This window comes from Egretta garzetta, unplaced genomic scaffold, assembly GCF_000687185.1.
Source record: "Egretta garzetta isolate BGI_Z169 unplaced genomic scaffold, ASM68718v1 scaffold29, whole genome shotgun sequence".
Taxonomy (NCBI): Eukaryota; Metazoa; Chordata; class Aves; order Pelecaniformes; family Ardeidae; genus Egretta; species Egretta garzetta.
This window is the reverse complement of record NW_009260796.1, coordinates 210,349-237,239: the sequence shown is the minus strand read 5'-3', so window position 1 is coordinate 237,239 and position 26,891 is coordinate 210,349. Positions and strand designations below refer to the sequence as shown.

The 26,891-nt window shown below is 40.8% G+C and overlaps 1 protein-coding gene across 1 annotated transcript in view; it reads right to left on the bottom strand.

Moving 5' to 3' along the window:
* Nucleotides 1-26,891, bottom strand: part of RERE (arginine-glutamic acid dipeptide repeats) — a 183,130-nt gene that overhangs the window by 64,683 nt on the left and 91,556 nt on the right. Inside the window, exon 9 of the mRNA XM_009646779.2 lies at nt 18,131-18,229. Coding sequence (XP_009645074.1) covers nt 18,131-18,229 — 99 coding nt within the window. The remainder of the gene's footprint in view (nt 1-18,130; nt 18,230-26,891) is intronic.

The window sequence follows — 26,891 nt, the reverse complement described above, 5'->3', positions numbered from 1 at the left end:
GGGGGGGGAATCAATTATGTCTAAAGCAGGAGCCTTTATTTTTGCTCTAATTGTGCCCTCTGATTATTGGTTCTGGGTGCTTTCACTGCACATCCCCAGATAACGCTCCCAAGCCAGCCAGCCCCTCTCTCGCCTTCACATTTCACGTCGATTCCTGTTAAAAGGTCCAGTCCTGCCTCTTGGGTTCACCACGCTCGCAGCCCCGCCGATAAATCATCTACCAACCTGCTCTTGGAAATGCACTGGCCGCGGTGCGATGGCTCCGGCCCGGGTTGCCAAGCAACCTGCGCAAGAGGGATGTCTGAGAAGTGCTGACAAATAGCCAAGTGGCTGCAACAACAGACTTCTCTGTCAAAAACGTGTTTGGGAGAAGTGCCTCCCCCGCCTCTGCTCCGCGCGAAACACTGCGTGCTTGTAAAATCAAAATCAAAAGGCTATTGTAATGAACACACACTTCCTGCTCAATTACTAATTGTTAAAAAGCTGCGGGGAGGCTGCGATCACACAGCGTATGGCAACAGAAATGTGATCCGGTAAACGAGATAAAGTCAACAGCACGCCAAGAAACCTGATCTAAGAACAGCCTGCAGTGGCACATCAGAAGCTGATGCGCAGATCAAAAAAAGGCTGGATATTAAAGCAGCAGCAGGAGGAAAAAAGAAAACCTGACTTTACTTTTCCCGAGCTCTAGAAGGGGTATTTGATAAACAGCCTTGACTCTCTGGAAAAACAATTTGTGGATGATTACAAGCATTGTTATCCGTCCTAACACTCCTGCAGTTGCGTGGTCCCACGTTTCAGCAGAAATGTGAACAGGCAGGGGCAGATGAGCACTCTCGTTGGAGTTTGCTCAGTTCGCAATTTACTTCCCTCTAATAAAGCAAGGGTGGGAAGAGGCAGCATTCATTTTTCCAAACCAGGTCTGGTGAACTCACCCCCCGCTGGCACCGCAACAGAGGGCTGAGCTGTGGGAAGGTCGTCCAAAGAGCAACAAGTCCTGAACCTCCAGAAGGCTGGAAATGCACAGTCCTCGGGACTCTACATACCTCTCCATCGAACAGCGGTGCAGAAAGGTGCTTACCAACACACAGGCAAGCATTTCCTTATTCTACTAAACTTCATCATTTCCACCAGCAAGAAACTCGGTTGGCCAACTTGCCCACATTTATATTTAAATGCCCATGACAGACAGATGTTCTGCCGACAGACGTAAGGGTCCACCTGTGCAGGCACGACTGGCAGATCCAGATCTGTGCAACGCTCCGGCTGCTCACAAAGCCTCCCCGAGACATTTGCTCTTTCGTGGCCTTCAGAAAGCAATCACGTTGCACATGTCCATAAACCAGGTTTCACACAGGGAGTCTAAGTCTATCCCCTTCTGTGGACACAAACCTTCGAAACCACTGAACTGGAGACTGCCTTCATTGACAAAAAATAGAGCTTTCTGTTTATGTAACATTATCTGTAGATTGTTGTCTCCTGTAATCAACAGTTTCTCAGTGCTGCAAACAAAGCTAAAATGTGTGTTTTTACATAAATGATTTTTTTTTAAAAATGCATTTGAGGAGAACAAAGGTCTGGCACATTTGTGACCCAGAGAAGCAAAACAATATGCTGCTGCCAAGAGACAACAGAAAGCTTTTCATTATACTTCAGATTGCCTTTTTCTGTACACAAAGAGATTCATTTCTGATTGTTAATTTAAACTGCTGTTAAAATGCTAATATACAAAAAGCCCTCTTATAGATCAAAACTAAAGAGCAAGTAAAAAGAAAAGGTTGGACAACATGTTCTTTTTCAAGGACATACTTCCTTTCCCATATGACATCTGAAAGTATCTGCCTTTAATATGGGGGTAAGTAGTAGAAATTCAGCACTTAACCTGCAAACTTCAAGGTTAAAAAAAAAAAAAAGGCTATTTGCTTTTCATTTCTCAAACTCATGCTCACCCAAGACTTGAGAAAAATGCAATTTCAAAAAAAAAAAAAGCCTAGTTCCAATTGTTGTGGGGTTTTTTTTGAACAGGATGAAACTAGACAAAGTATAGAATCCAAAAGCAGAGATAAAATGTACCTATAAGCAGCACATGTAATATGAACAAACATAGCAAAGCGGGACTTGTGGAATATAAATGATGCCCTTCTATACCCCCTTTCCTCCAAAGGAACGGTTCTTATGCATCAATTTGGAATATCAACCTTCCTGAATCTCAAATACCCGTACCAAAAGCTGCAATGCCAGGGTGTTCTTAAAGTTATGGATATTTCCTTGAATAATGCCAACATCAGAATGTGTATCATCTTCCATGGGGCTGAATATGTTCTTTATGTTTCCTCACCATTACCGGGCAGAAAAAAGCCAAGAGGAAAAAACATCACATATTAGCCTCCCTCTGAATTTCATTCTCCTTATACTGTTTTTTCGTAACTCATCTTACAATTTTTACTCAACTTACAACACCGTAGGGAACACCACTTGCCTGCTAACACAAAGCAGATCTCCGTTAAATCATCAAGATCAAAATGCCCGTTCTAGGCAATAACATGGGCAGGTGAATACAGATACACGCCAGCCCCCAACCCACGAGCTGTGGTTCAAGCAGGATCAGACCACAAGGCTAATAACTAACGTGAGGGTCAACACAAAATAAGCTCTTAAACATCACAACATTTCCATTTCCTCTTTTGCCCCAGAAAATTTTCCTTTTGCTACACCGATCATACAGACTTCTGAAGATACATGCCCGTTTACTCAAGCTTAACACCGTTACGGTAAGCCTGAAGTTGTTCTTTCACTGCGACTTTTTTTGTCCTTTCAATTTGTAACCCTAAGTACAAAAAAGCTGCACTCAAGACTACTGGAACCGTACTGTATGATCCTTTCAAGACTCGAACATAGTGTTTCTAGTGGAAGTTCCCTATTGCAGAAATATTGTCCCATTGGGATATCAACCATTATTGTCAATTATTCTAGAGACTATTTCTGCCTTCAAACAGTGACTTTATGCAAATGACAGAAGGAAACAAATAAAACCACTTCAAGAGCTCCCATACTTCACAGCAATGAAGAGATCCAGGAATAATGAGACAAAATGGTGGCAAGAGTCCCCAAGGAAATGAGACATATAGAGGCGCAAATACTTCTGTAGGTGTCTTCGCCAAGTGAATAATTAAACAGCAGGGCCGTTCACGGTAGCAACGCCCAGGTTTGAGTTCAAGCACTAAGATACAAATTCCAGTTTGTGACCCTTACTAAAATGATGTGAAGCAACCCCTGCAAACCTCCTGAATTTATCTTGGGATAAGTCTGCCACCGACTACCGTGTAGCAAGGAGACACCTGAGAGTGCAAACCTGGATATAAAGAAATACCGGCGTGCTGGTGGTTAAACCACGACAACTTGTGATGACAAGCTCAAACTCCAGGCTAAGAGATGTATCCTCAGCAAGGTCTTTCCTATATCTAGCAAAAAGTAGGCTTCCTCCTGTGACTGGAGTTCTTCATCCTGCCAAAGTGTTTACAACAAAAATAGGGTGTCCTGATGTGTTGCAAGAATTTCATACTCTTTTCATTACAGAGAAATGGAAATGTAGTAATTCCTGTTTTCACCGAAGATGATATCAGAAAACCTTGAACATTTAAGAGCAAAATGAGCATATTCGGAACACTGCAAATTCTGTAACGGCTCTTCAGAAAGGCCAGCCTCCAAAGCCTCATAATGTAAGTTTTTTAATCTATGTTTTCTTTCTTCTACTGAGGCTTTTATTGTAGGAAAAATTTGCCAAAGTTAGAGATGAGAAATCGCAGGGGAATCTAGGTATCTAATACCGTCCCCACTGAAAGACAGCAGATTTTAGCACGTGAGCAAGCCCCTAAACTCCCTTTTTAGATGTGGGCTGGGGCAAGCGATGGCAGTGTATTTAGTGTCTGTGACTGTTATGTGTAAGCTCTGAAAGCTAAGGCCAAAGATTAAACATTCCTTGTGATACTTAGCACTGTTTAGAAGATGGGTGACAGTTTAAAGAGGAGACTAATTTCCAGTTACAGACACACATCCTTTGACGTTTTTATAAGTACCGAACACCCGAATTTGGTAGTCAAGTAACTTAATGAATTCTTTATTTCAGTTGTGTAGCCCAATCTGACCCAGCTATGTAGCAGTTCCTAGGAAGAGTGGTAGCATTTACCTCCAATTTACAAGACTCCGAGCTGCAATCACATAACTTAGCCTTGTCTCTAAATAAGGAAATAAGAAGGCCTAACCTTTCCCAGGACTTTGACTGATTGCTAAAGATTATCTCCATAGCCTTATATTTAAAAGAATCAGAAGGTAATAAACAGCACCAATGCTGTCCTAACAGCAATATTTTAATTCTTTAGCTGCTGCCAGTGTGGGTACAAGTGGCACCCGAGCACCAAAATCAGCAAGATGACTGCTTATAAAGCAGATAAATGGTCAGCTGAGCTTTCTAATTATAAGTATTAATTACATTATTATTTTTAACCAGTAAGTCCCACTGCACAAGGTTTCAGTTTCTTGCAAGCTCCTGTCTTGAACCCACACCACAACTCTCGTCGTTCAATTATCCGTTGTATTTTTGTCAGAAGCATGTAAGGTTTCGGTAAACTGAATGATTGACTCCTGCAACACCACCATCCAGTTACTGAGGAAGTCGTTGCCTCATACAGTAATCTTGGCAGTAACGTATAAAAGTAGTTTTAAAAAGAATCAGGCAATTCGTAAGTTCCCTTTTCCTTTGTGCAAGGGGCTGTGAATAAAAACATCGGGGAGGGGTGCCAAATATGAAGAAATGACCCACAAATAAGAGAGGAAAGAAAAAAAGATTTGAAAAGGAAGGACCAGAAATGCATCTATAACAAAGGCAAACACCAGCAAAGGAAACTCGAAAGGTAGATATTTGGGGGGAGGGAGGCAAGGGGGAAGTGGTGCTGAGACTGTGGAATTACCTCCCCAGACACGTAGAACTGGACAATACCTTCCGTAACAGATAAATGAAATATGCACCCTAATAAAACAGAGGTGCCCTCTTTTGCCTTCCCCAATTTGTAACAAATGGAATGTTTGATTTGAGTGTTTGAAGTTATTCCAATGCAGCAGAGGGTAATATGCTGTGATGCTTATTTATTAGCTCCTCTAAATGCATAAGCCCCTGTCTGATCAATCTCCCCATGTAGCCTAAAAGCTATATAAATCTGAGCGAGTACTACCAAAGGGGTGGGGGGGAAGAGGAAGAAAGAACAAAAGAATAAGAAAAAACACAGTGGATCATGCACAAGTGGCTAGGGGAACAAGTGAGATACCAAGAGGCCAGTAAAGCTGAAGCAAAACCACAAACCCAGAAGCTACGTGCACTTTGAGTCTTTACCACAATCTATTCAAAACCACAGGGACGTGAAAGTACAAAAGCAACACTGGGCAAGGAGCACAAAGTCGTAGTTTTTAGATGCACCCGCACGAGCGCCGATCAACACAACACATCTTTTACACAACACTTAAACACGGAGGGAGGAAGGAAGAGAAAACCCAACCACACGCTAGTTTAAGAGAACCTTTGCAGAAGTGCAGACAGTGTTTTCAAGCTGTCCAGGGACTGCTGCATTGGGGTTCATCTGCGTCGACTATGCCAGCTTTTGAAAAGGTTAAAAGTGAAATTACTCAGCTACTAAGAAATGGAAAAAAACAGTATTCTTCTAAGGTGGCATTTCCACACTCTTAAGTTTCCTTCCAGGTCAGATGAACCCCCTCCCATTTGCTATGTAAGCAACGTGGGGCCAGACTTGGGAATTAAACCTGCTCAGCTCCAGCAGACTTCCTCAGCACCAGCAGGTACTGGGTATCTCTCTGGATCAAGTCCTTATTTGCTGTCAAATTCCTTTTTACAGCAGTATAATCATCAGCTTTACTGGCAGCGTTACTCTTGTAACTAATTAGGGATCTTGGACACAGAAAATGATTAATATTTAGTCACTATGCGTCTACTACAGAAGCAGCCTATTATCAAACAAGTGACACCTCCACAAACTTAAATTAAATAATGGCTCCCATAGAGGATTCCGAGCCACCGACAGAATGGCAAGTGATTTAAGTAACAAAGCTGAGCAACTGGTGATGGATCACAGGTTTTTCACTCACTCCGTTACAGCCTGTAATAGAACAAATGATCATTTTTCAGCCTAATTGAATATGGCCGCCCCACTTATACACAAAAGGAGACAAAGCTATATAATTGGCTTCATTAAAATGCATTTTTATGTCATCTGAAAGATTAAATAAAATTGGTGCTGTTGATAGGGAAGATTAGAAAAATGAAATTTATCATGCAAACAGAACTTGCAAATGAGGTGTACTTTGGCATTCATACTGCTTATGCTTGTGCAAGAAAGATAAGTCCTGAGCACTAAAGCACACAGAGCATCCATATTGTGACAGCAATCAAAGTTTCTTAAGTAAGAATTATGTCACTACACCAATTTGAAGAAGCATTTTGTAATTTCTGCTGCAGTGGCCACTAGGCCATACTAAATAATTCTCAGAGAAGCTGTCAGGCAGAACCACAGAGAATCTGGTGACATTTGAAAAGTTTGATGTATTATTTTTCTTTGTAATTATTAGAAAAATCAAAATACCTGTTAAAAAGAGCGTTTTCCAACATTAAAATCAGAGCTTCAAGCAAGAGTGCTGCATTTCAAATGTAACCTTAATGATAGGAAAGCTTTCCGAGATGGCAAGTCTCAGTACACTCACCCTCCAGGAGCCAGTTGGCAAACCCAGTTTTTCCTCTCCCCCTTCCAATCCCCCGCCTTCAGCTTTCATTGCCTGGAGATGCAAGGAAGACACCTAGGAAGCTCGACAGTTATTTAATTATTTAAAATTAGCTAACATTTGACACTAGAAAAGAAATACGTTTGCTTCCGTCTCTCTAGCTGGGCCAAGACCACAACATGGCTTCCTCTGCTGTTTCTCCACAGAGCAAGCGCTGCTCTGGCAACCGACGCCTGCGGCCGCAGCACCACGATGGAGAGCGTGGTTTGCGTGACCTGCCAAGCCCGGCCGCAGCTCCAGACTCTTTTCTGGCTAAAATACCCTCACCTGTTTCCAGCTCTGCTCATTCTTGGGACCTCTCTGAGCCGCCCCAGCCTTGGGATTCCCCTTACTGAGTCTGAGCTGACGGCCGCCACGTTGACAGAGAATGAAAGTCCAGGCTAAGACAGAGATCTCCAAACTATCAGTAGGAACAAAAACCTGCACGGCAGGAAAGTCACCTTGCCAAGTCGGAGACAACACGTTAATCTGTCTCTGCACTTGCTTTGTTTTAGGTGGGGGTTTGGGTTTTTAAAGCAATCTTGTTAGGAACAGCAAGCCGCCATTTCCCAGCAAACAACTCTTTCAAAACAAAACAGTGATTTGCCATATCAAGTAATCCATTCCTGGGCTCTATGTATTGAAAAAAAGTGTAATTCCAACGTAAGTATTCCACAAAACACTTTTACCTACATCAACCTAGATTAAGTCAAAATTACTTGGAAAGATGGTGGAGATTTCTATCGTATACTTAACACGGAAAAGTATCAGAGCACTTCACCATTATTTATTACTATATTATAACTGCATTTTTGGGTATTAAGGAGGTAAGCATCCTGTACACTAGTTTAAATCTCTTAACACCTGCAAGACAGATAAACTCAACCCAACTACTGAAATGACAGGACCATTGAAATAATTTGAAATCAGACCAAGAACTCTGGATGTTGCTATCAATGCAAGCCAATAAACCAGTCACCCCTCCTTAACCATTAGAGAAGGTGAACCTAAATTTATATCGCATTATTTACAGCATTTCCAAAACAAACAATCAAACCAACATTTCTTATATTTAAATTATAAAATTGCTTTCAAAAGCATAAACAAGTCCTAGGTGTCATTGTGTCGGGGTAACGTATGCCAAGGAGCATGAGCCAGAAATCAAAGGCCATTTATTACATTGGCATTCAGAAAGGGAGGCAAACTGTGAAACTTGTTAACACTACTAGTCTTTAAAAAGGCAATCATGCTATTAACAAACACGGATTGTCTTTTAAAAAAAAAAAAAAATTAAATTCCAGAATTTGGAAATTAAGTTATGTACAAAGAAATGGAGAGTAAATATGTCCGCGGAATGTAAGCAAGGTAACTTTGATATGCAGTATCTTTTAAAAATTAACCCAAGAAGCAACACCCCCTCTGCCTCCCCAAAGACAGATAGAGGGCAAAAAAAGTTTTACTGTGATCAAGAGAGATAACGCTTAGAAATCAACCCACTCGGTTCTGCTTGCTATGGCAAAAGCATTAACCCTAGAACTCCCAGAACTCCGATGACCCCTCACTGCCCAGATGCTCTCCCTGTTACAGCCTCACGACTCGCTTTCCTTTTGGAGAAGAACAGGACATAGGATGACGTTACATCTAAGCCAGGTTCCGGATCTCTCAGCAGACAAAATCTGAATAAAAGGTCAGAGTATTGACGACGGAAACCGTGTCACTGACCGGAGCGTTATCTGATGGTGAGAAGGAAAAAGACAAGGGAGTCCACGCAGCGTGTTAGCACGCTTGGTTTATTTTCTTCCCCTGCACAAGGCTAGGGTGAATCGTCTTTGTTTCAATTGCAATGCTGCTGAGCTGCACAGCTCATGCTTCTATACATAGAACTTGTAAGATATACACGAACATTAAAGCCGACTCCAGCTCTGTTGCTAAGAAACTACGAAGGATAGCTTTTTTGGCCCTCTTCATTTATAAAATAACCACTTTGCCCTATGGGAGAACGAATGCAATCTCTCAAGTCCCCCAGTGCCTTGTTCTCATTTTTAAATGAACACAGAAAGATGATTGAGAACGCTAGGAAGTGGAAGTGATCTCCATTTTTAAGATGCCCTTGAAAATGAGATGAAAAACATGGTTTCAACAATCAACTGCTGTCGTATTTATTAATCTTTGAATGAGCAGATTCTTTCCCCTTGGCAACACTGAACTATGTGTATGTGCTTCTGTCTCTCTATCACAAACCTTTTTCTGGAAAACAAAGCGGAACACCAGCTTCTGAAAGCACCTACAATTATTTAGTTTATACTAGAGTTAAACTTTGAGTTTAGAGTTTAGCTTCCCGTCCCCGCACAGAAATAGCCTTCTAAGCTTGTGGCAACCGGCCAGTGTAAATATTTGTTGTATTATTTTTTTGGATCAGCAATATGGTGAGTGCTTAATAGATAAAAATATTCCACACGAAGGCAGAAAGACGATGAATCAAGAAACATATGGCGGTTAAACAAAGCAAATAAAAAAATGATATTGTTAAGAAAATACTAACTTGTCTGGCAGCTGTGGAAAGATCAAGATTAGCGAAAGCAGTGAAATCACCCATTTTGAAGCCAAGGTCACTGACAGGATTTATAGATTTATCCCTGAAGGCAGCCTTTGCTGAACATGAAATGCCGAAATAATTTTTTTTTTTTTTTTTTAATCTACCTCCCCACCCCATTTGGGCTATCTCATTTGCTGGAGGCTTTTAAAATTCATTCCTTTTCACAGCTGGTTAAACAATGGAATCTTTCTGCAAACTAAAAGGACAAAATTGATTGCCCTACACAAACTTTTCTGCACATATAATTGATTTTTAATTCACTGTCTTATTTCCGAAAGGACTTGACAATAAACTCAGTGCTGTATGTGCAACATTGATCCCTTTAAACAAGGGCTTGGATCAGGGACTGGTGCAAGTTAATCACAACCAAAAAGATTGTTATCTTTTGTCTAGAAACCTGTCTTTAAACTAAATTCACCTTTTCTAGCCATATTAGACTTTATATTTTCTAGCTGTACTGCACCTTATAATTTTGTAAACCTGTCAACTGCTAAGTAACTGTAATTTTATGCAACTTTTAAATAATAATTATTTTCCCCCAAGCAGAATAATTTCATCCTTCATTGGTTGCTTTTTACTGTGAGGACTTGATGGTTCTTTTACAGTCTCAGTTCTTCAAATAAGCTACAGACAAGTCTGTGCGTTCCCACTCTTTCTTAAACTAAAATCTTATTTATTCTTCTTAAAATGAAGGTCCTACTAGACCGTGCCAATTTATGCTTGGTGGGTTTTTTTAATCTCGATGCTCAGCTAATTTTCAACTGTTCCCGATTAACACACTTGCAAATGGCATCAGATGGCTTATTTCTAAAAGTCCAGAAAATGTTAATTTAGTAGGAACTGTCACTCCCCTATGAAGCTGTAATGTTTACTTCTTGTGGATAAAAAATTAAAACTAAGCAGTAACTGATATCTTAACCTCCTAAGCCCACTCAATCACTCAAACGCAGCCCTGCAATGCCAGCCTCCCTTTCAAATATCCCTTGATGATTCCCTCCCACCCCCCCACTATTCCAGAGGCTCTGTTTCAATTTTGCTATGAATTACATTTTCTATAGCTGCCATATAAACAGTAAATAAAATTCATGGTATTTTTGCCCCAGTAAGCAGCTCTGTCTTCCAGCATATCTGAAAAGCCTGGCTTCAAAGGAGTGAGCAACGAAAACAACATTTTCATGAGCAGATACTCCAAAAAGGGCAGATGAGAGACATTTGAAGATGATTCTAGGCAAAGAAGCCAAGCAAATAAGTATGTGTGTTTTGCATAAGTAATTTCTTGACCAGCTCCACTGGATTACAAATACTTGCAAGCATGTTAGGAAATTAGTTTGCTCTATCTTGTCATTTTTGGCAGAAGGATCTCCACTTGGATTTTATGACAAATGAGCTTTAAGCTGAGGCCAGGTGCGGCTATTTTAAAATTTATGAACTTGTAAGTCCACATACATGGCCAATTAAGGTTTACCACCAGCAAGGATTAACTACCCCTCCACATAAATTTAAGAGGTTGTTTGAATCTAGGTTGTTTACTTCAACTACGCTACATCAAAAGCAATGTAAAATATTTAAAGGGCAGCATATTTCATGATAAAAGCTAGTTATCAAGGACGTCACGGTGTGTCATCGACAGCTCTGCATGGAGATGCACAAGCAAAAAGAAAAAACCTTCTCAAGGAACGCTCAGCAATTTTTTTTTGAGAATTTAAGATCTCTGAAAGGATGGGACCAAGCGTAGAAGAAAAGCGAGGAAGTGTCCAAGAAATAATGCAAAACTGCTCTTTCAGCCAGATTCTCTTTAACTTTGGAAGACACAGCCCTGAATTTCAAAGGTGGTTCAATTAGCCTCGCCAGTGTTCTTCATAATCAACATCTGAATGCTAATTAGGAGCACAATTCCATGCAGCAAAAGCATCCCTGTGCAATAAACTGCAACACAGCAGCAGTGAACTCTGCCTTTAGCTAGCATGCATAAGTAAACAGAATTAATAACTACCCAAGTGTGGACGGGTGACTTAATCTGTTTCGATTAGATGCAGCTCAGCCTGAGGCCTTTGTGTTATTTAAAATGTGTTCATCATGTTTAATTAAAAACCTAATAAACTAGAGGGTCTTGTAGTTCTGATTTGTATTTCTCTCTTCTGTAAGCTGTATTGATTTTGTTAGTACTTTTGATAAAAAGACAGAAAACAGCACATTCTGAATAAAGAGACAAAAATGAGAGATTAAATCAGCAGGACTTATGTGAAGAGCAGCCAGAACTAGCCTATTCCCTTCACCCTTTCCAATACATCAGGCATACCAGAATTGAAAACATTTTCATTAAATTAAAAAAAAAAAACAAAAAACCCCAGACTTAAGATGAATATTGTATCCCTTTGTAAATGATAGCCATTTGATAGGTTGTTTATCTGAAATGGAAGCATGCACGATAAGCTCATTTTTGGACCTGGAGCAAGTGTAGGGTCAGAACTGTACTGAACATCACTGAAAGTAGAAAAGCCATTTGGCAGAGAAGATTTTGTCCCAAGACGGGTGGAAGCTCTATAAGGACAATTCTTCTTGTGAATTATTTCCACAGAAACCACGCCAGGAAATACGGGTGTTCAATCTAACCTGAGCTGAAAGAAGCTAATGACCACAGTTCCAGATTTGGAATCTATGGAAAAGAAAGCAGCGAGTCATCAGGGCAAGCACCAGAGTTTAAATATAGGCACCCAGTTTCAGGTTTGTTGTATTTAATCCCTACAGACAACAAACTCTAAGTCTGCATGTTTCAAAAGACATTTCAAAAGTGACATTGAAACTATTTCCAACTGAAGAATTGAGCAGCACCATTCCATTCTTACGAGGGATTTCTGATTGCTTGCATCAAAAATGCCTGTACTCTTTCAAAGATTAAAAGAGATGTTTTTAGAGGTGACCAGGAGATGCAGGGTAGAGCTCTCACCTCTTACTCTGACGATCCTTTGCTGATTTTGAGCGAAGCATCTTTGTTTTCTCAGTGCACTGAAAGCCAAATACTAACTACATCTTGCCTGTACTGCAACCTGCTGTTGCACACAGGACAAAAACAGCGTTACAGAGGCTGGGTGCTACCCGGGCTTAGGGAGACCAGGAAAGATGGTTGAAGAAAACGAAAGGAGAAAGGTGGTTTACTCTGTAACCTCGTATTAGCGAAAGGCACCACGCGGAACACATGCCCAGTGGCTAAGTCACCCCCCCTTTCCCAGCTGCGAGCACCACGTGGCACCACGTGGAACACATGCCCAGTGGCTAAGTCACCCACCTTGCCCTAGCAGCGAGCAGCGTGCCACGCGTCAGACATGACATTCAGCGTGAGGAAATGTGGAAGAGGGGCACTGCCACCAGCCGTATCGAAACGGAGGACTTGCTCCACGGCTGCTTCCCAAACAGCGCATCTACCATCATTGCTTAGGGACAGGGTTTAGTGGTGGGATGGCAGGGTTAGGTTAACGGTTGGACTTGATCATCTTTAAAGGTCTTTTCCAACCTAAACGATTCTGTGATTCTACCCTGCAATGCACCGCTTTCCCTCTGAAACTGCAGCCTAACACGAACAAGATTCCACCCGGTGATGCTGCTGAATGTTGGTCTATAGGGCACGTGTTTAGAAAGTGCTTAAATACGGCCTCATATATGACAATTGCTCGACAAATTTGTCCACAGAAGTAAATTCACGAGCATTTAGTGGTGGGATGGCAGGGTTAGGTTAACGGTTGGACTTGATTATCTTAAAGGTCTTTTCCAACCTAAACGATTCTGTGATTCTACCCTGCAATGCACCGCTTTCCCTCTGAAACTGCAGCCTAACACGAACAAGATTCCACCCGGTGATGCTGCTGAATGTTGGTCTATAGGGCACGTGTTTAGAAAGTGCTTAAATACGGCCTCATATATGACAATTGCTCGACAAATTTGTCCACAGAAGTAAATTCACGAGCATTACAAGAGAAACCAACCCCCCCACCCCACCAAATCGTTGCTGGAAATCGATGTTGTCAGGTGTAGCGTAAGCCTTTACAAACAGGAAACAGCTGCTGTTGAGCTGCATGTAGATGCATCAGTAAAGAAGTTTCTTTAGCTGCTTTTATTAGGCAGCGTGGAAGACTGGTTTTCACAGTATGCCTCTGAATTTACATACTGGAATAAAAAACATTTAAAAATAGCCACAGGTTTAGAAACGCAAGGGAGACAACAAACCTCCGTCTTCATATTTACAGAACCTTCCATTTAATTCAATCACTGGCAAATTTTATCCTGTGTTTAATTTGATCTAAAGCTCCATAACCACATCATCAGTAGTAAAAATAACATATCTTCCATCCTTTATTTTAATCAGTTCTGATCAGTGTGAAGCAGCTCTTAGACAGTTTGGGCACAGGCAACAACGCTGTTAATTAACAAGAAAGGCTTCATCTTTGGGCAACAGACAGTCCACAGAAAAAGGTAAAAGCTGTATAAATAAATAAATTTTCAAGAAATGTGAGTTCTTCACACAGTGTTATATCACAAATACTACTGAATACTACAGAGACCTGTGCTGGACACAGCGTTGCTACCACGTGCACAACCAAACCAACGTTAGTCATCCAGCACAGTGGAAGTGGGCTCTGTCAAAATACTTGTGCAAGTAAGAGGCCAACTAACTTGCAGAAGATTTTTTGACTTAGGGAAACGTAAAGTTTTAAGAATTAGTTTTGTACTAAGTCAGTTCTTTCCCTGCACCGATATGACTACACTTCTGCTTCAGTTGCTTTTGCCACCTGCCCAATTCCTTGACATTGCCACAACGCTCCTGTCCCTCTGCGCTCCCTTCTCCACCCAGCTGCGCCTTCCTTACACCTTCCCTGCAACAGAACTTCCCTGACGCTCATCTTAAAAATCCAGCAGAAAATTAACTTAAGAATAGCAAAAAGGGGAGCATGACTTTTTTGGGGTCCAGAGGCATGGAGAGGGCAGAACATGATTATAGGATTAGAAAGGCAGGAACGGAAAAACTGAGACAACAAAGCCACAATCTACATTATTTTAACTGGCACATGCCACAGAACCCTTCGCAGTTAAGGAGATTAACGAACCAAAGCTTTGTACCTGTGTGGTATCTGCTTATTTATCCAAGTTGGAAAAATTCAGTAAGTAGATATTTGCTGGGCCACAAGAAGAGATTAACTCTAAGTCCAGCACAAACAGAGACATGGTTTGGACCTGGGTCTTCCCCTTCCCCTTAGGAGCGTGCCTCTTGGATTACCAGCCAGCCATGTTACTAGAGGCTTCCTCCTGCTCGTCGCTTGACACCATGAGATGGAGGAGGGACACGTGCCCTTAATAAGGTTCTCACCAAAATTTAATTGTTTTGCCCAAACTTCAGGTTTGACACATCGGTGTTTTCTGAAACATACTTTGTTGTGGTGTTCCTATGCAGCTCCAGCACCCCACGTATCGCGCAGGAAGAGTTTGCCTCGGTTTCACAGAGCCAACAAGAAGGAAACGTCCCTCACAAGTCTCAGAAATGCTCCGAAACGCAGTACAGCTGCTTTAATCTGGAGTTTTCTACAAGCTGCCAGGGACAAACATGCTATGAAGTTGTGCAGGTGGAGCTTAGCTGCCTATAAATAAGAGCACAGCTTGATCTTTGGCTCTGCTGAGGCTGGAGGGCTGCCAAATGTTTCTGGAAACTTGGACGGAATAGAACAAGAACAAATATGATAAAATGAGCCGAGACTGACAATGATTTATAGAGTCAATGATCATTATTCTGTACTCACAGAGTTTGCACTTTTGGAGTAATGTTTCACTTTTCAATAAACTTTGCTTTTTCTTATTTGTAAGGCTTAATTCTCGATCATTTAACATGGACCGCTCATCAAAAAACCCCGAGCTGCGGCAGCTACGGCATTCACAGCATAGCGCAGCTGATGGAAAAAAACCAAGGAGACTGAAAAAAACCTACACAGAAAGAGAGGTGTTGGCACTGTACAATTTAACCGTGAACGTGGGAAAGAACGTATGCAGAGAAAAGAGAGGTTAAAACAATACGAGTACAAACATCCTAAACCCAGGGCAGAGCGTTTGGAGTATTTGTTCTGACAGTCGGTTCCCTAAACAAAACTCCCCTTTTATGGCAAGATAACTCTAAAAGTTATCAGGAAACTGTGTTCTGGGCTTTTTACTCCTCTTCTCCTTCGCTTCGCTGCCGGTGTCAGCACGTGATCCTCTTTCACTCTACGGCTTCAGGCAGTCTCCTTACCACAAAGGTTCTTTGTTGGATTTCAGAATAAGCTTACGTTAACACAGGTTGATATGGCCTGGCCTACCCCTAATCTAGCTCTTGCAGAAAGGTTTACATAAGGAGAGAGCAAGCGCACATAATTCATTGGAATAACTCCCTGAAAGACTTTCAGAAAAAAATAGAGCTTTAAAAGAAAACCTCTCTCCAGCCATTGTCCAAATAATTAAAAAATGCAAAGAGACCACAAAAGTTTCACCCATTATTAATCAGGTCCATTTTATAGCACCATTGCAACTTTATTAGTGGCTTAACAAGACCACAACATTTTTTCTTTTTATTTACTTCTTCAAATACTTCACCAATTAGTTAACTAACTAGCTTAAAAAAATCATTCATTTAAAGAAAAAAAAAAAAAAACCCCAAACCCAAAAAACTTCTGTTGCTTTTACATAAGCAATGCTGCAGATTTTTTTTCATTTCTATACCTGGTAAGTGTACGCAACAAGTTGAATTTCTAATCCCATTTATTCCAATATGGTACATAAGAGGGAAGGAGCTTTTCCAACAGCGAAAGGTAAAAACCATAAGCGAGTCTGAAGTTCTTCTGTGATAAATATTTTATCATAACTAACTTCCACTCATCTGATTTTCTCTTTTAGTGCACACTGCAGCCTAATTATTGAGCTAGGAAATATAACATTCTTCCACTTTCACAAAACCAGACATGCCTAGTCAGCTTGCTAAAGAGGGACTGTCTTCTTACATGTTACATTTCACATAAATCTATTTTGTTAACCATAATTAACATCAGCATTAAAATGCAAAATATTTTTAGGATGTAATCCAAGTGAACTTGTTCAGCATTTCTCCTGGGTACTGAAAATGCACGAGTTTTGCCTTTTTTTTTTTTTTTTTTCCCCCCTTCCACCATTAAGTACTTGTGTGCTAGCTTAAGCTGCAAGGTCTGGCAAAGGGTTGTAATGCAGATTCCAAATGCTGCCAGAAAATGCATCTTGTGTTGAATGCAATATTTAAGAATCTGTTTCTTTACAAGGTGTCGGCAAATTAAGAATCTATAATTTGCTCCCAACTTCACATGATTTATTTCAGTTTGCAACCCTACAGAAAACTGTTTAATAAGCACAGTTGCATTATATCATATGTATAAAAACTAAGCCAGCAGAAACTTCACAATTGCAGCAATTAAGCTGCAGAATGAACCACAAGCACCACCTTTGCTTTGCTAATTCTCACACAGATATCATCTCCCCCAAATTGTGGAAAAATACCCAGAAAGAAATAAAAAATGTGGTCCATTTGAGTGTGAAGTGCTTTCCCAGTGGCACACCCACTCGTCAACTACAGCTTTTATGAAGAGGTTCCTTTCTCAGGTCAAAATGATTTTTTCCACCCGTCAGACTGCAGAGCAGTGTCTTTCAGCAGGCGCGTGACAACAGTAACATTTCGTCCAAAGCCATAGACACCAACAACCTCAATCTCTGCCCAAAGAATGACGGGTTTACACGTTCCTTCTCTGCCTGCACTACAACCCCAGACTTAGAAAGACTAACCATCGGCACACGCCGGAACAGCAGCCACATGGAAGAACCAGCACTGTGACTACTAAGTTGTGTAAGTTGGCGAGTGCCCCAGGGTGTTAAATTGTACGAGCCCAAATCTCTCAGCAAGTCCAGGTCCGTAACTGTGAGGACACAACACTGCACTGCACGTTTACTGCATGCCCCAAATTCATCATGTCCATACATTACTTTGGGAGCTACATACAAGATGGATGCACCGTTTTCAGTATAGTTTTGGAACCTGACCATTTCTACATACTCTAAAGTAAGTATGGATGGCATGGCTAAATCCCAGCTTTCAGATAATCTATTTTTGGTCTGCTCTTTGTCAAAGATTCATCCATCAAGAACTATGCCAGTAAACACTTTCTAATGTTCCACATGAGGGGAAGAAGGGACTTAATCTCAAACTCTGTTTAGAGGAAACACTGATATCCAACCTCCCACTAGCCAACTTGAGCTGACACTGTGAGCCTCCTCCGATACCAGCAGGAAATAAAAACCAGGGAAAATACTTTGTATGCCTTGTCCTACTCCAAATATGAATGTGGCCAGCCTTCCTGGAGGTGAAAATGAAAGTGAATTCAGAGTCCAGAAGTTTTGCAGCTGTTCATTTACCCTGTAGCATCCTCTCAAACACAGTCACTTGATCTTCTCCTCTTCTATTCTACTATTAGAAAGGTATTTTCCCCAGTCTAGTAAAGTTCTATATATCAAAATGGAGCCCACTAACTCAGAATTGTGCAAAAATTATCCTGGGCAGCAACTTATTTGCCCCTCCTCTTTCCCATAAAGATAACCTCTTCAGAAAAAAAAGAAAGAAAGAAAAGCAAGAGAAGCAACATGAACTGTAAGGCTCAAGGGAGTAACTCATTTCCCTACCACTTCATCTTCAGTCCAACACTTCTCAATCAGTTTTGGCACAGGTTTCTTCACCAAGCGCTGCAGGGCTTTTCCAGCATCATAGTTACTTTCATGTAGCTAAAAAATAAAGAAGACAAATAGATCATTCAATGGAATTAGCAGTGATCTGATATTGGACAAAAAAACCACTAAGGGGGACCACATGAGATGTTCTATGCCTAATTATTTTTACTGCGTATATATGAAGTGAAATTTAAACAACCTGAAGGGTAATTGGGGGTTTATTAGTAGAAGAAACAGCATTAAAACAAGTATATTTTCCCCTTTCTTGGTAAACTTTTCCCAGATAATGTCTGAGCCCATAAAGCACTGAAGATTTTTTTGGTCAACTTCTAAAAATATTTTTTCACATTAGAAATTCTAAGGAAAATGTTAAAAAGCTCCCAACAAAATATTTTTCAAAAGGAGTTGTATTTTATGCAGCATATTTTGTTCAGATTAGTAAAACCATTGAAAAACCTAACAGGAGGGACTGCAAGTCATGGGATGTCAAGTTTACCCGTCCAGAAAATTCTCTTTGTTTTTATTGTATTGCAAAGATAACCGTGCTGTTGGAAGACAAGCGTGGAAGAGAAACAAAACCTCTACAGACAGCTACAGGAATACATAAAAGCAACTAGGGACATCTAAGCTGACATCATGGTTTCAGCTGGTCACAGCCTACTGTGTACCTTATTTTCTACCATAAATTCAGTATCTATATGATCAAAAGCTGTCTGAAGTAGACAGACATTTAAATCAGGGTGAGGTAGAAAAACAACTACACTGAAAAAAAAACCATTTAACAATGAACCCATGAGAATCTCCGGCTCTTAACTCTTGATAGAAAACATTTAGCGCACTGTAGATTTATAGCCTGTCCTATCTTCAAAGTACAGTGGGATTTAAAGAACTGAAGGACTAGTCAGGAGCCTGCTCTGTGTCTTCTGAAAATGATCTCAAAGAAAAAAGAAATATTGCTGGGGTGACAAAAAGTGAATTATCTCCCTACCCTACACAGACAAGAGGTAGTTTTTCCAAACAACGTGCTAAGCAAACCAAAGCTTCAAAGCTATCGATTAATGTCACAGAATTTTACAGGCCCTCAAAAGTTTCTTTACAACAGGGACAAGCAAAAGATGATTCTGTATGTTGATTATCTCCTGCTTTTCCTTCCCACCCAGAATTTTTCCCGAGGCACCTGCATCCCGCTCTCTAGAAGCATCCGTACTGCTAGACCTGTGCTTCATCAGGCTCAGAAAACATTTCAACAAGTACTCTAATTCTTGAACTTTTCCCAGGACTGATGAACTGAACAGGGATCAAGAAACAATTACTGAACAGTGACAAGATATTAACTACTTTGTCACTGTTAATATAAAGTTATAACAAGACCTGAGGGAAAAAAAAAATCCTCGTTTTTCTTATGTCAAAGGCTCAAATTTTAGAACAGCATCCCGCTTCAAATCAAACCAGCAAGATTGTTTTCTTACTGCTGCTCACTTTAGCTATGTGCATCTCTCAGCCAGTTCCTAAGTACCCATTATGTACATGTGGCAGCGGTCAGAGCCCTCCTGCCCCAGGGCCACCTCCTAACAACACTGGTTTTCCCTTATATTGCTGCTTTTGTCTGGTCTGGTCTTCACTCAGACTGTAAGCTCTTTGGCGCTTACATTGCGCTGCATTCATACAGCATCCAGGAGCATGATTCAGAGACTTTTAAAAGCTGTAAGTAAATTACTCAAATTTACTTCTGTTAAGTAGGTCTAAGTGATTTCTACTAAGAAATACAGACAGACCTCTGAATCAAGAGAGAAGATAAGGGGAAAAAACAAATAGCTGGCTCTACAGAAAATTTTTTTAGTGAGAATATAATAAAAGTCAGATTCCCCTGAAAGCCAGCTCTGTACAGTCAATAAAGAATCGCTCTGAAAGGTTTGTGCACTGACTTATGAAAGCCACCATCCAACTTACAGAAGGAAGAAAGTCAAATGGCAACTTAGATTGCTACGATGACATTTACAGCAAAATACAGATGTGTTCATATGTGTATTATAAACACATATATATAATATGCTGCTTTAAAGCCGCAACACCATTGAATTTAGGTTTCAGATGGGACAAGGCCACTGTAAGAAAGCCAGGAGGGCTCCAGAGCTGCGGCACTCCTGCGAATGGCAGGGCAGAATATCCAACAACCCAAGCTGCCAAAAGCTGGGAAGTGGAAAGCAAAGCTCTGCGCTCTGCAAGGACTCACCCAGCTGTGAAGAGGCAGCACATCTGTAAGGCCCGGGCCAAAGCAGTCTCCACTTCACTACCTGGCTTTTGTCAACCTGGGCTTTAAGCAGCTTGTGCATCTGCAAGTACACTGCTTTTGTATAAAGCAGGGTTCGCTTTTGCAAGAAAAATGACACCGTAAGTGGACAGGGACTCTCAGAGAACAAAAAGTGCCCATTTCACACAAGGTGCTGTGGTCTGTCGTACCGGGGCACTTTACGAAACGGTGGATTTTGGATACCACACATCATGCCATGCCACCTTCCCATCTATTTTATTAGCATCTCAGTTTTCTGGCCATGAATGCCACAGAACAGACAGTCTATAAAGTCTGTAAAGCCAATCCATTTGCAGTACAAAGCACATTAGAAATGACTTTGTTTTCTTCAGTAAAGAAAAAGTCCCTGCACATCAACCTCAAGGTATTAGAAATAACAGCTAATTTATTCCATTTGCTGATGAAATTTCAGTTCCATGTAATTTTGAGCCTCCTTTGTAACACCTGAAGAGCCAAGTTCCCAGAAAACGATTTGATCAACAAGCGTTACCAAACACCTCAAACAGGTGGTCGAGGTCCAAAACCACAGACATCTGCTATAAAAGCAAAGCATCACAGCCCTCTAGAAAATTAGGCCACTCACAAGTCACACTGCGTACCTCCTGCTGACAGGGATGAACACGCTGTCAGCTGAGGTAAAGAAGAAATGAGTACGTTATGGGTTACACGTCACAAATTGGCTCAAATCTTCTATTATCAGTAGGAACAGATCTTGAACTGATGAAGGTGCTCTTCCACCTCTGCCAACTTACTGGGGCATTCACAATTTATTTATACTTGAGGGACTTTCAAAGAAAGTAAAGAACTTCTAAAAATAAAAGGTCACTACTGGGCAAAGACCTCTGATCATTACCTGCAATGTGGTTTTAGAACAAGCAATAATGTTCCCTTTAACTGGGCGGCCTGAAGATTTTTTTTTTTCCCTTACCAACAACTAAAATAACAATAGCACACAGGGTGTTACTGCAGTAACACAAGCGCCTGGCTATTATAATGGGAACAAGAAAGCACGCTAAGCCAGAGTGGTTTTCTATTCATTTTCAGCGTTCTATATGGCACCTACAAGGAGGTTACAGATACTCTGCAGTAAGTATAACTAGATGTGCCTTTGCAGAGTAACCATAGAAAACAACGCTTCAGCTTCCAAAAAAATATTTCCCTCCCCACGCCCCTTCTTCGGCTACCTGATCCGTGCAAGCTCCTGCTAAGAGATGCACTAACACATCAGAACCATCGATAGCACCTCACGCTGCTGTAAGTCAGGGAGATGCATTACCCGAGATCACTTAGCAGGAACCATTGCTTTCAAACCTGTCTCCCCAGGTGAAATTTCCTAACGTACAACAGAAGGACGGCTTGTAAATCTGCCTCTGTTGACTACATCAGTGTCAGCTCCCATGCCCGCACCTCCGTGCGAGCGGAACAATGAGCGCTGTCCGTCTTGCATAAGCCACAAATCAGATGGGAAGAGTAGAAAGCAAGACTTGCAGTGCCGGTGCTCAATGCCAGCATTCAAACAACACTACTGGCTTGAAACTTTTTGGAACTTTTTTTTTTTTTTTAAGACTCCTGTGGTATGCAATACCTACTTAAAGGCATGAAAATAAGATGTTGTCTTTTCTACTGGGTACACATTAATTTTGCTCCTTGTTTGCACTCCAGCACTGGGAGCAGATCCATCTTAAAGAAAAAAAGGACTGTTTGTTTTGCCAGCTCACCTTGCAAATGCTTTTTTTTTTTCTGTGCATGCCACTACCTAAAAGATTTTTCACTTCGGAAATTTGACAGTGTTGAAGATAATAAGGCTTCTGTTTCTTCTCCCTCTTTGCTGCCTCTCAAAACATGCAGTAATGCCAAAGCCTCTTTGTAACTTGGAGGGCATCTTTATTTTGCCTCAAGGACAACACGTGTTTTTCCCTGGCAGCCCTATTGGCCAAGCAGTTCAATCCACAAAAAAATCAGACAAGCCCGGAAAGAACGGACTGGACTAACTCTGGTTACTGAAAAATAGAATACAGGCCATCAGAACTGTCCCAAATCAACAGCAGAAAATACGAGCATTAACTTTTGACCAAGTAATTACATTAATACCAATCACAAAACCCATAAGCACAGACGTGAAAGAAGAAGAGTCATGTAAAAGAGAAGACACTGATGTGAAAACAGACCAGGTTTAGAGTCTTCTGAAAAATGTTACTTTTAGCAAGTGGAAAAAGAAAGCTTTTGTAAGCGCCAGGAATAGGATAATGCAGCATAAAGGATTTTTTTTTTTTTTTAAATAAGTGCCAGAGTTAAATTTACACGTTTCAATCTGGCTTATTCTCTGCTTATTACTTTGGTCATTTAATATATATAAGCACTTTATTGGCAAGCAACCCAAACATAAATAATAGCTAATGAAGGCTGCCTGTGGTTTCATTAACTTCTGGTTGAACTTTTCAAGGTATTGCTACAAACACCAGATTACTGTCCTGTCATCTAGAGAATCACCATTTTTAGCATTAACTTTGCCATCTAAATTTTGAACCACTGCAACATGATGTACGTATACAACTGCAACAAAAGGAATCACAAACGTACTTATACTTGAAACCAGAAAATACAGCAACTTCTGCGGCACTGGACAGGGGTTTAGATTAAAGAAAAAGTCTGAATGTGCACGTGTCCAAAAACCTCATTTATATTACAGCAGTCATTAAACAACGCTAGATCACAGGCGAGCCTTATTACCATAAAGTCTGCACATTACCACGAGGTTTCAAGTTTCTACTACAGCTTCTCGGCAGAGCTGCCATTTTCTGTCTGCGTGATGTTGCAAATAAATTCTCCTTTTGGCATGGCTCAGCTGTCAGGCACCTCTGTTCCATAATGAACCCATGAATTACATCTTGCAGCTCTGACATCTCTGGTCTCGCTCATCAAAATATTGTTCTTCAATTGTAATTTATAACTTAATTTAAATGTCCCTTTTACTGTGATCTTTTTAGATCAGAATGGCATTGCATCTGGCAGCTTCTACTTCAGCAAGGCATCCTTTTGCAATTACAGCCATTATGATCTCCGCTGAAAAGCCCATCTGAGTTAGGTTGCATTTATGCTACAATATTAAATAATTGCAGTCCATTAAGAACACTGTTAGATTCCAGAGTCCTTTTCTCAAAGGAAAAATTGCTACTATACAGTGAGAAAATAGTACTGAACTACTCTGAAATCTACCCAGAAAAGCCAATAAAAGCAGAAGGGACCGTTCAGGCAGAACACGCTTGTGTGGGGATCCAGTCACGTCCAGCATTTATAGGACAGCACTGGAATTCAGGAGTCTCCAGGTTTGAGTGCTGGCTGTTCCACTGAACCATCAGTGGTCATGGACAAATCACATCACTTGTCAGGGCACAAAGATATAAAGCCTGACCTGCCAAACAGGAGGTAAAGCTACCAGTATTGCAAGAGCATTTTAAGACTCAAGTAATACAGATGAGGCAAAAGAAATTTTTCACTGCTGCCAAGCAAGATACTTCAGCAACATCGTAAAAGATGGCATTTGCCTGGTGCTGCACTGTCGATATTTACACAACATCCCTATTTAAACACCAGTTATTGTAATCTATGCAGGCTTCAAGAGCATTGTAATTATTAACGAGGGATTTGCTCTTCTCACTGAAGGGGACAATGGTCAAGATACCCAGTAGCTCTCCGTAAAACTGTAGCATGTTTAAGAGGGTAGAAAATAAAGAGGAGAGAGAAGGAGAAAGACAACAAGGAAAACGAAAAGCAGAACAACAATTACTGCCATGCAGCTTGAGTAGTGAGGTCTTTCAGTGTAATTACTCTAATACAAGCACCTAATTTAATACAAAATATACTTCAGGCCACTTCTTTCAGTAGCAGAGCTGACAAATTTCAATTTGATGCAGATACTCTTTATAGCTACAGACATCTTGCTCCACTATCAAATAGAATAGGCTCCATAGCAAATATCTCATTAGATGAAACAGCAAAAGCTATTTTCAAATTTGCAGCATTCTTTAAAGCGCTCATCCTCCAAAATGGCAAGATTTGATTTTTCTCAACCATGTCCAATACCCAACAAGACACTTGCCCGAAATACCCTTTAATTCCAGGAATTTCCTCCCCCCCGCCCTCGAAATTCTACCTCCTCCCCACCTGCTGCACCACACTAAACAATCTGGATCAGAGAAAAAAAAAAATAAAAATACTGTGCTCAGACAACAAAACCGCTTTGCTGAGCTCCCTCTGGTGCCCAAGGACAACAGAACCTTGAACCAGTCAAGAACCTAAACTTCCCAACAAAAAGAGTCTGCCCAACAATCTTGTTTTGCCAACGTGCTGTCAGGGCTAACTGGGAAGTTCTGATTTATAAGTAGTTGACACAGCTTGGCCTGCAACAGAATTTGAAACCAACAAAAAAAAAGAAGGTGACAGAAATCAGTAAGCCAATTCAAGAGAAAATTACTACTAGTTCTGGTTTTTTAAATATCTGATTTGTGGCATCAGAGCTTGAAAATATAGAAATCAGTCCCTGTTGCCTTGGTGGGGAGGAAGCAACTTCCACCTCTTCCCCCCAGTTCTAATCTATTTTAAGCTTCTAAATAACTCTAATTGCTACAAAGTGATCTGGATGCTAATGATGGAGATTAAAAAGCCAGATGCTTGTGTTGCATCCACTTTTCACACGCTGGTACTGCCAGGGCTCTGCCAAACAGCTCAAAATACAGTTGCAAAATACAGAACAGCAGAGGGAGCTGACGGTGCCAGCCGGTCTCGTGGGTCAACCCAACCGGCATGGCTACTGCTCCACAAGCATCCAGGGCAACAACTTGCCAGACACCTGCAAAACTTGCAACAGCCTTTTAAAAAAAAAAAAAAAAAAAAACAACCAAAAAAAAAACCCCACCACAAACCAAAAGCCCACACCAAGCCTAAAACCAACTTTCAGAAAGAAATTGTACATATTCCAAAACAATTTTAAAAATTAACCATAGCGGTAATTTTTGGCCCTTTTTATCTGCCCGTTTCAACACTTTCTGTAGAAAGATCTCCTGACTCGTCTTTCAAATAAAGTGCTGAAGTTTTTCCCCTAAGAGCAAGGATAAGGATGAATGAAAATTCAAAGTGGCAAAATTGTCTTACACACTAGAAGTGGCTTCATTTTCCAACATGCCCAGGCAGAGAGTGATGGCCCCTGAAGTGCTGTGCTACCTCATTTGAACCATGAGAGCAGCTGTTAATTAAGACTCATCCAAAAGGAAAACCAGTAATAATAAGAAATGCTAACATATATTTAAATAATTTTTTATGCTTTCAACCTTGTCTGTAGTTAATGAACAAGAAAATCTGGTCTAAGGGCAAGTTAAAACAGGGAGTAATTTGTCTGGGTGACATCTTACTTAGAACTGCATTTCCTTAAACTGATATTACACTGTCATGTTTGTCACTCATAATGACACGTTCCCACGTAATAGTCTGTTACGAGAAGTCAGAACAATGCTATTAGTAAAGAGTGATTGATACAATGTTAGCATATGATTGTTTTGTCTTTCTGCCATGTAGTAGGAAGCAAGCTTAAGTGGTGGTATTTTCTTACCACATGGAGATAAATAGAGTTGCTCTTTGATTTCCCCAGCAAAAATAACCCACACATCAAAGTGACCCCAAACTCTGAGATCTGCTCTTACACACCAAGTTTGCACACTGTCACTTCCAATTTCTTTCCTAGGGTCCGCTGTTTTATAACACTGATGCTCACACTTAAGCTTGAATCAGAACAATGGGTAAGGCAGAACACTGAAGTTGAGTTATTATTATGGAACTTTTAACAAACTGAGAACAAAGAAGTAATTTAACTCCTTCTTGACCTGGATTCTCTGAGAAAAGAACTGTAGAATCACTGAACAGCAGGCACGGGTCAAAAGCAGCAAAGCATCAAAGAGGTCATGAGTTTCTGGCATTGTATTATTGTGGAGCTCAAAAAGGACCTTAACACAGATCTGAGGACAGAGGCCAAGACATGGGAGGAAGGGAGGGGAAGAAACTACACCAAGAGTTACCCCAAACCTTACTCCACAGTACGTGCCAGCAACGGCAACTCTGTTTACACCCAGTATTCACCATTTTATGGTCTTTCCATGGATTGTCAGATCTCTGGCATCAGCTTTCTATCACAGAGCAGGACGAACTTTCTGAGCGTATTTTTTTCCTAAACCTATATGTCAGCCATTTTTGCTCTCCGAAGTCACTGTTGTAGGATTAAATGCTTCTGTTGATAGTTCTAATCCGCAGGGCTTGCCAGCTCCAATTCCTGTAACAGGCCTTCATCACAATAAGACATTTTAAAACCAATTCTTCCAGCCTTTGCATACCTAAATTCAAGATATGATGACTTCC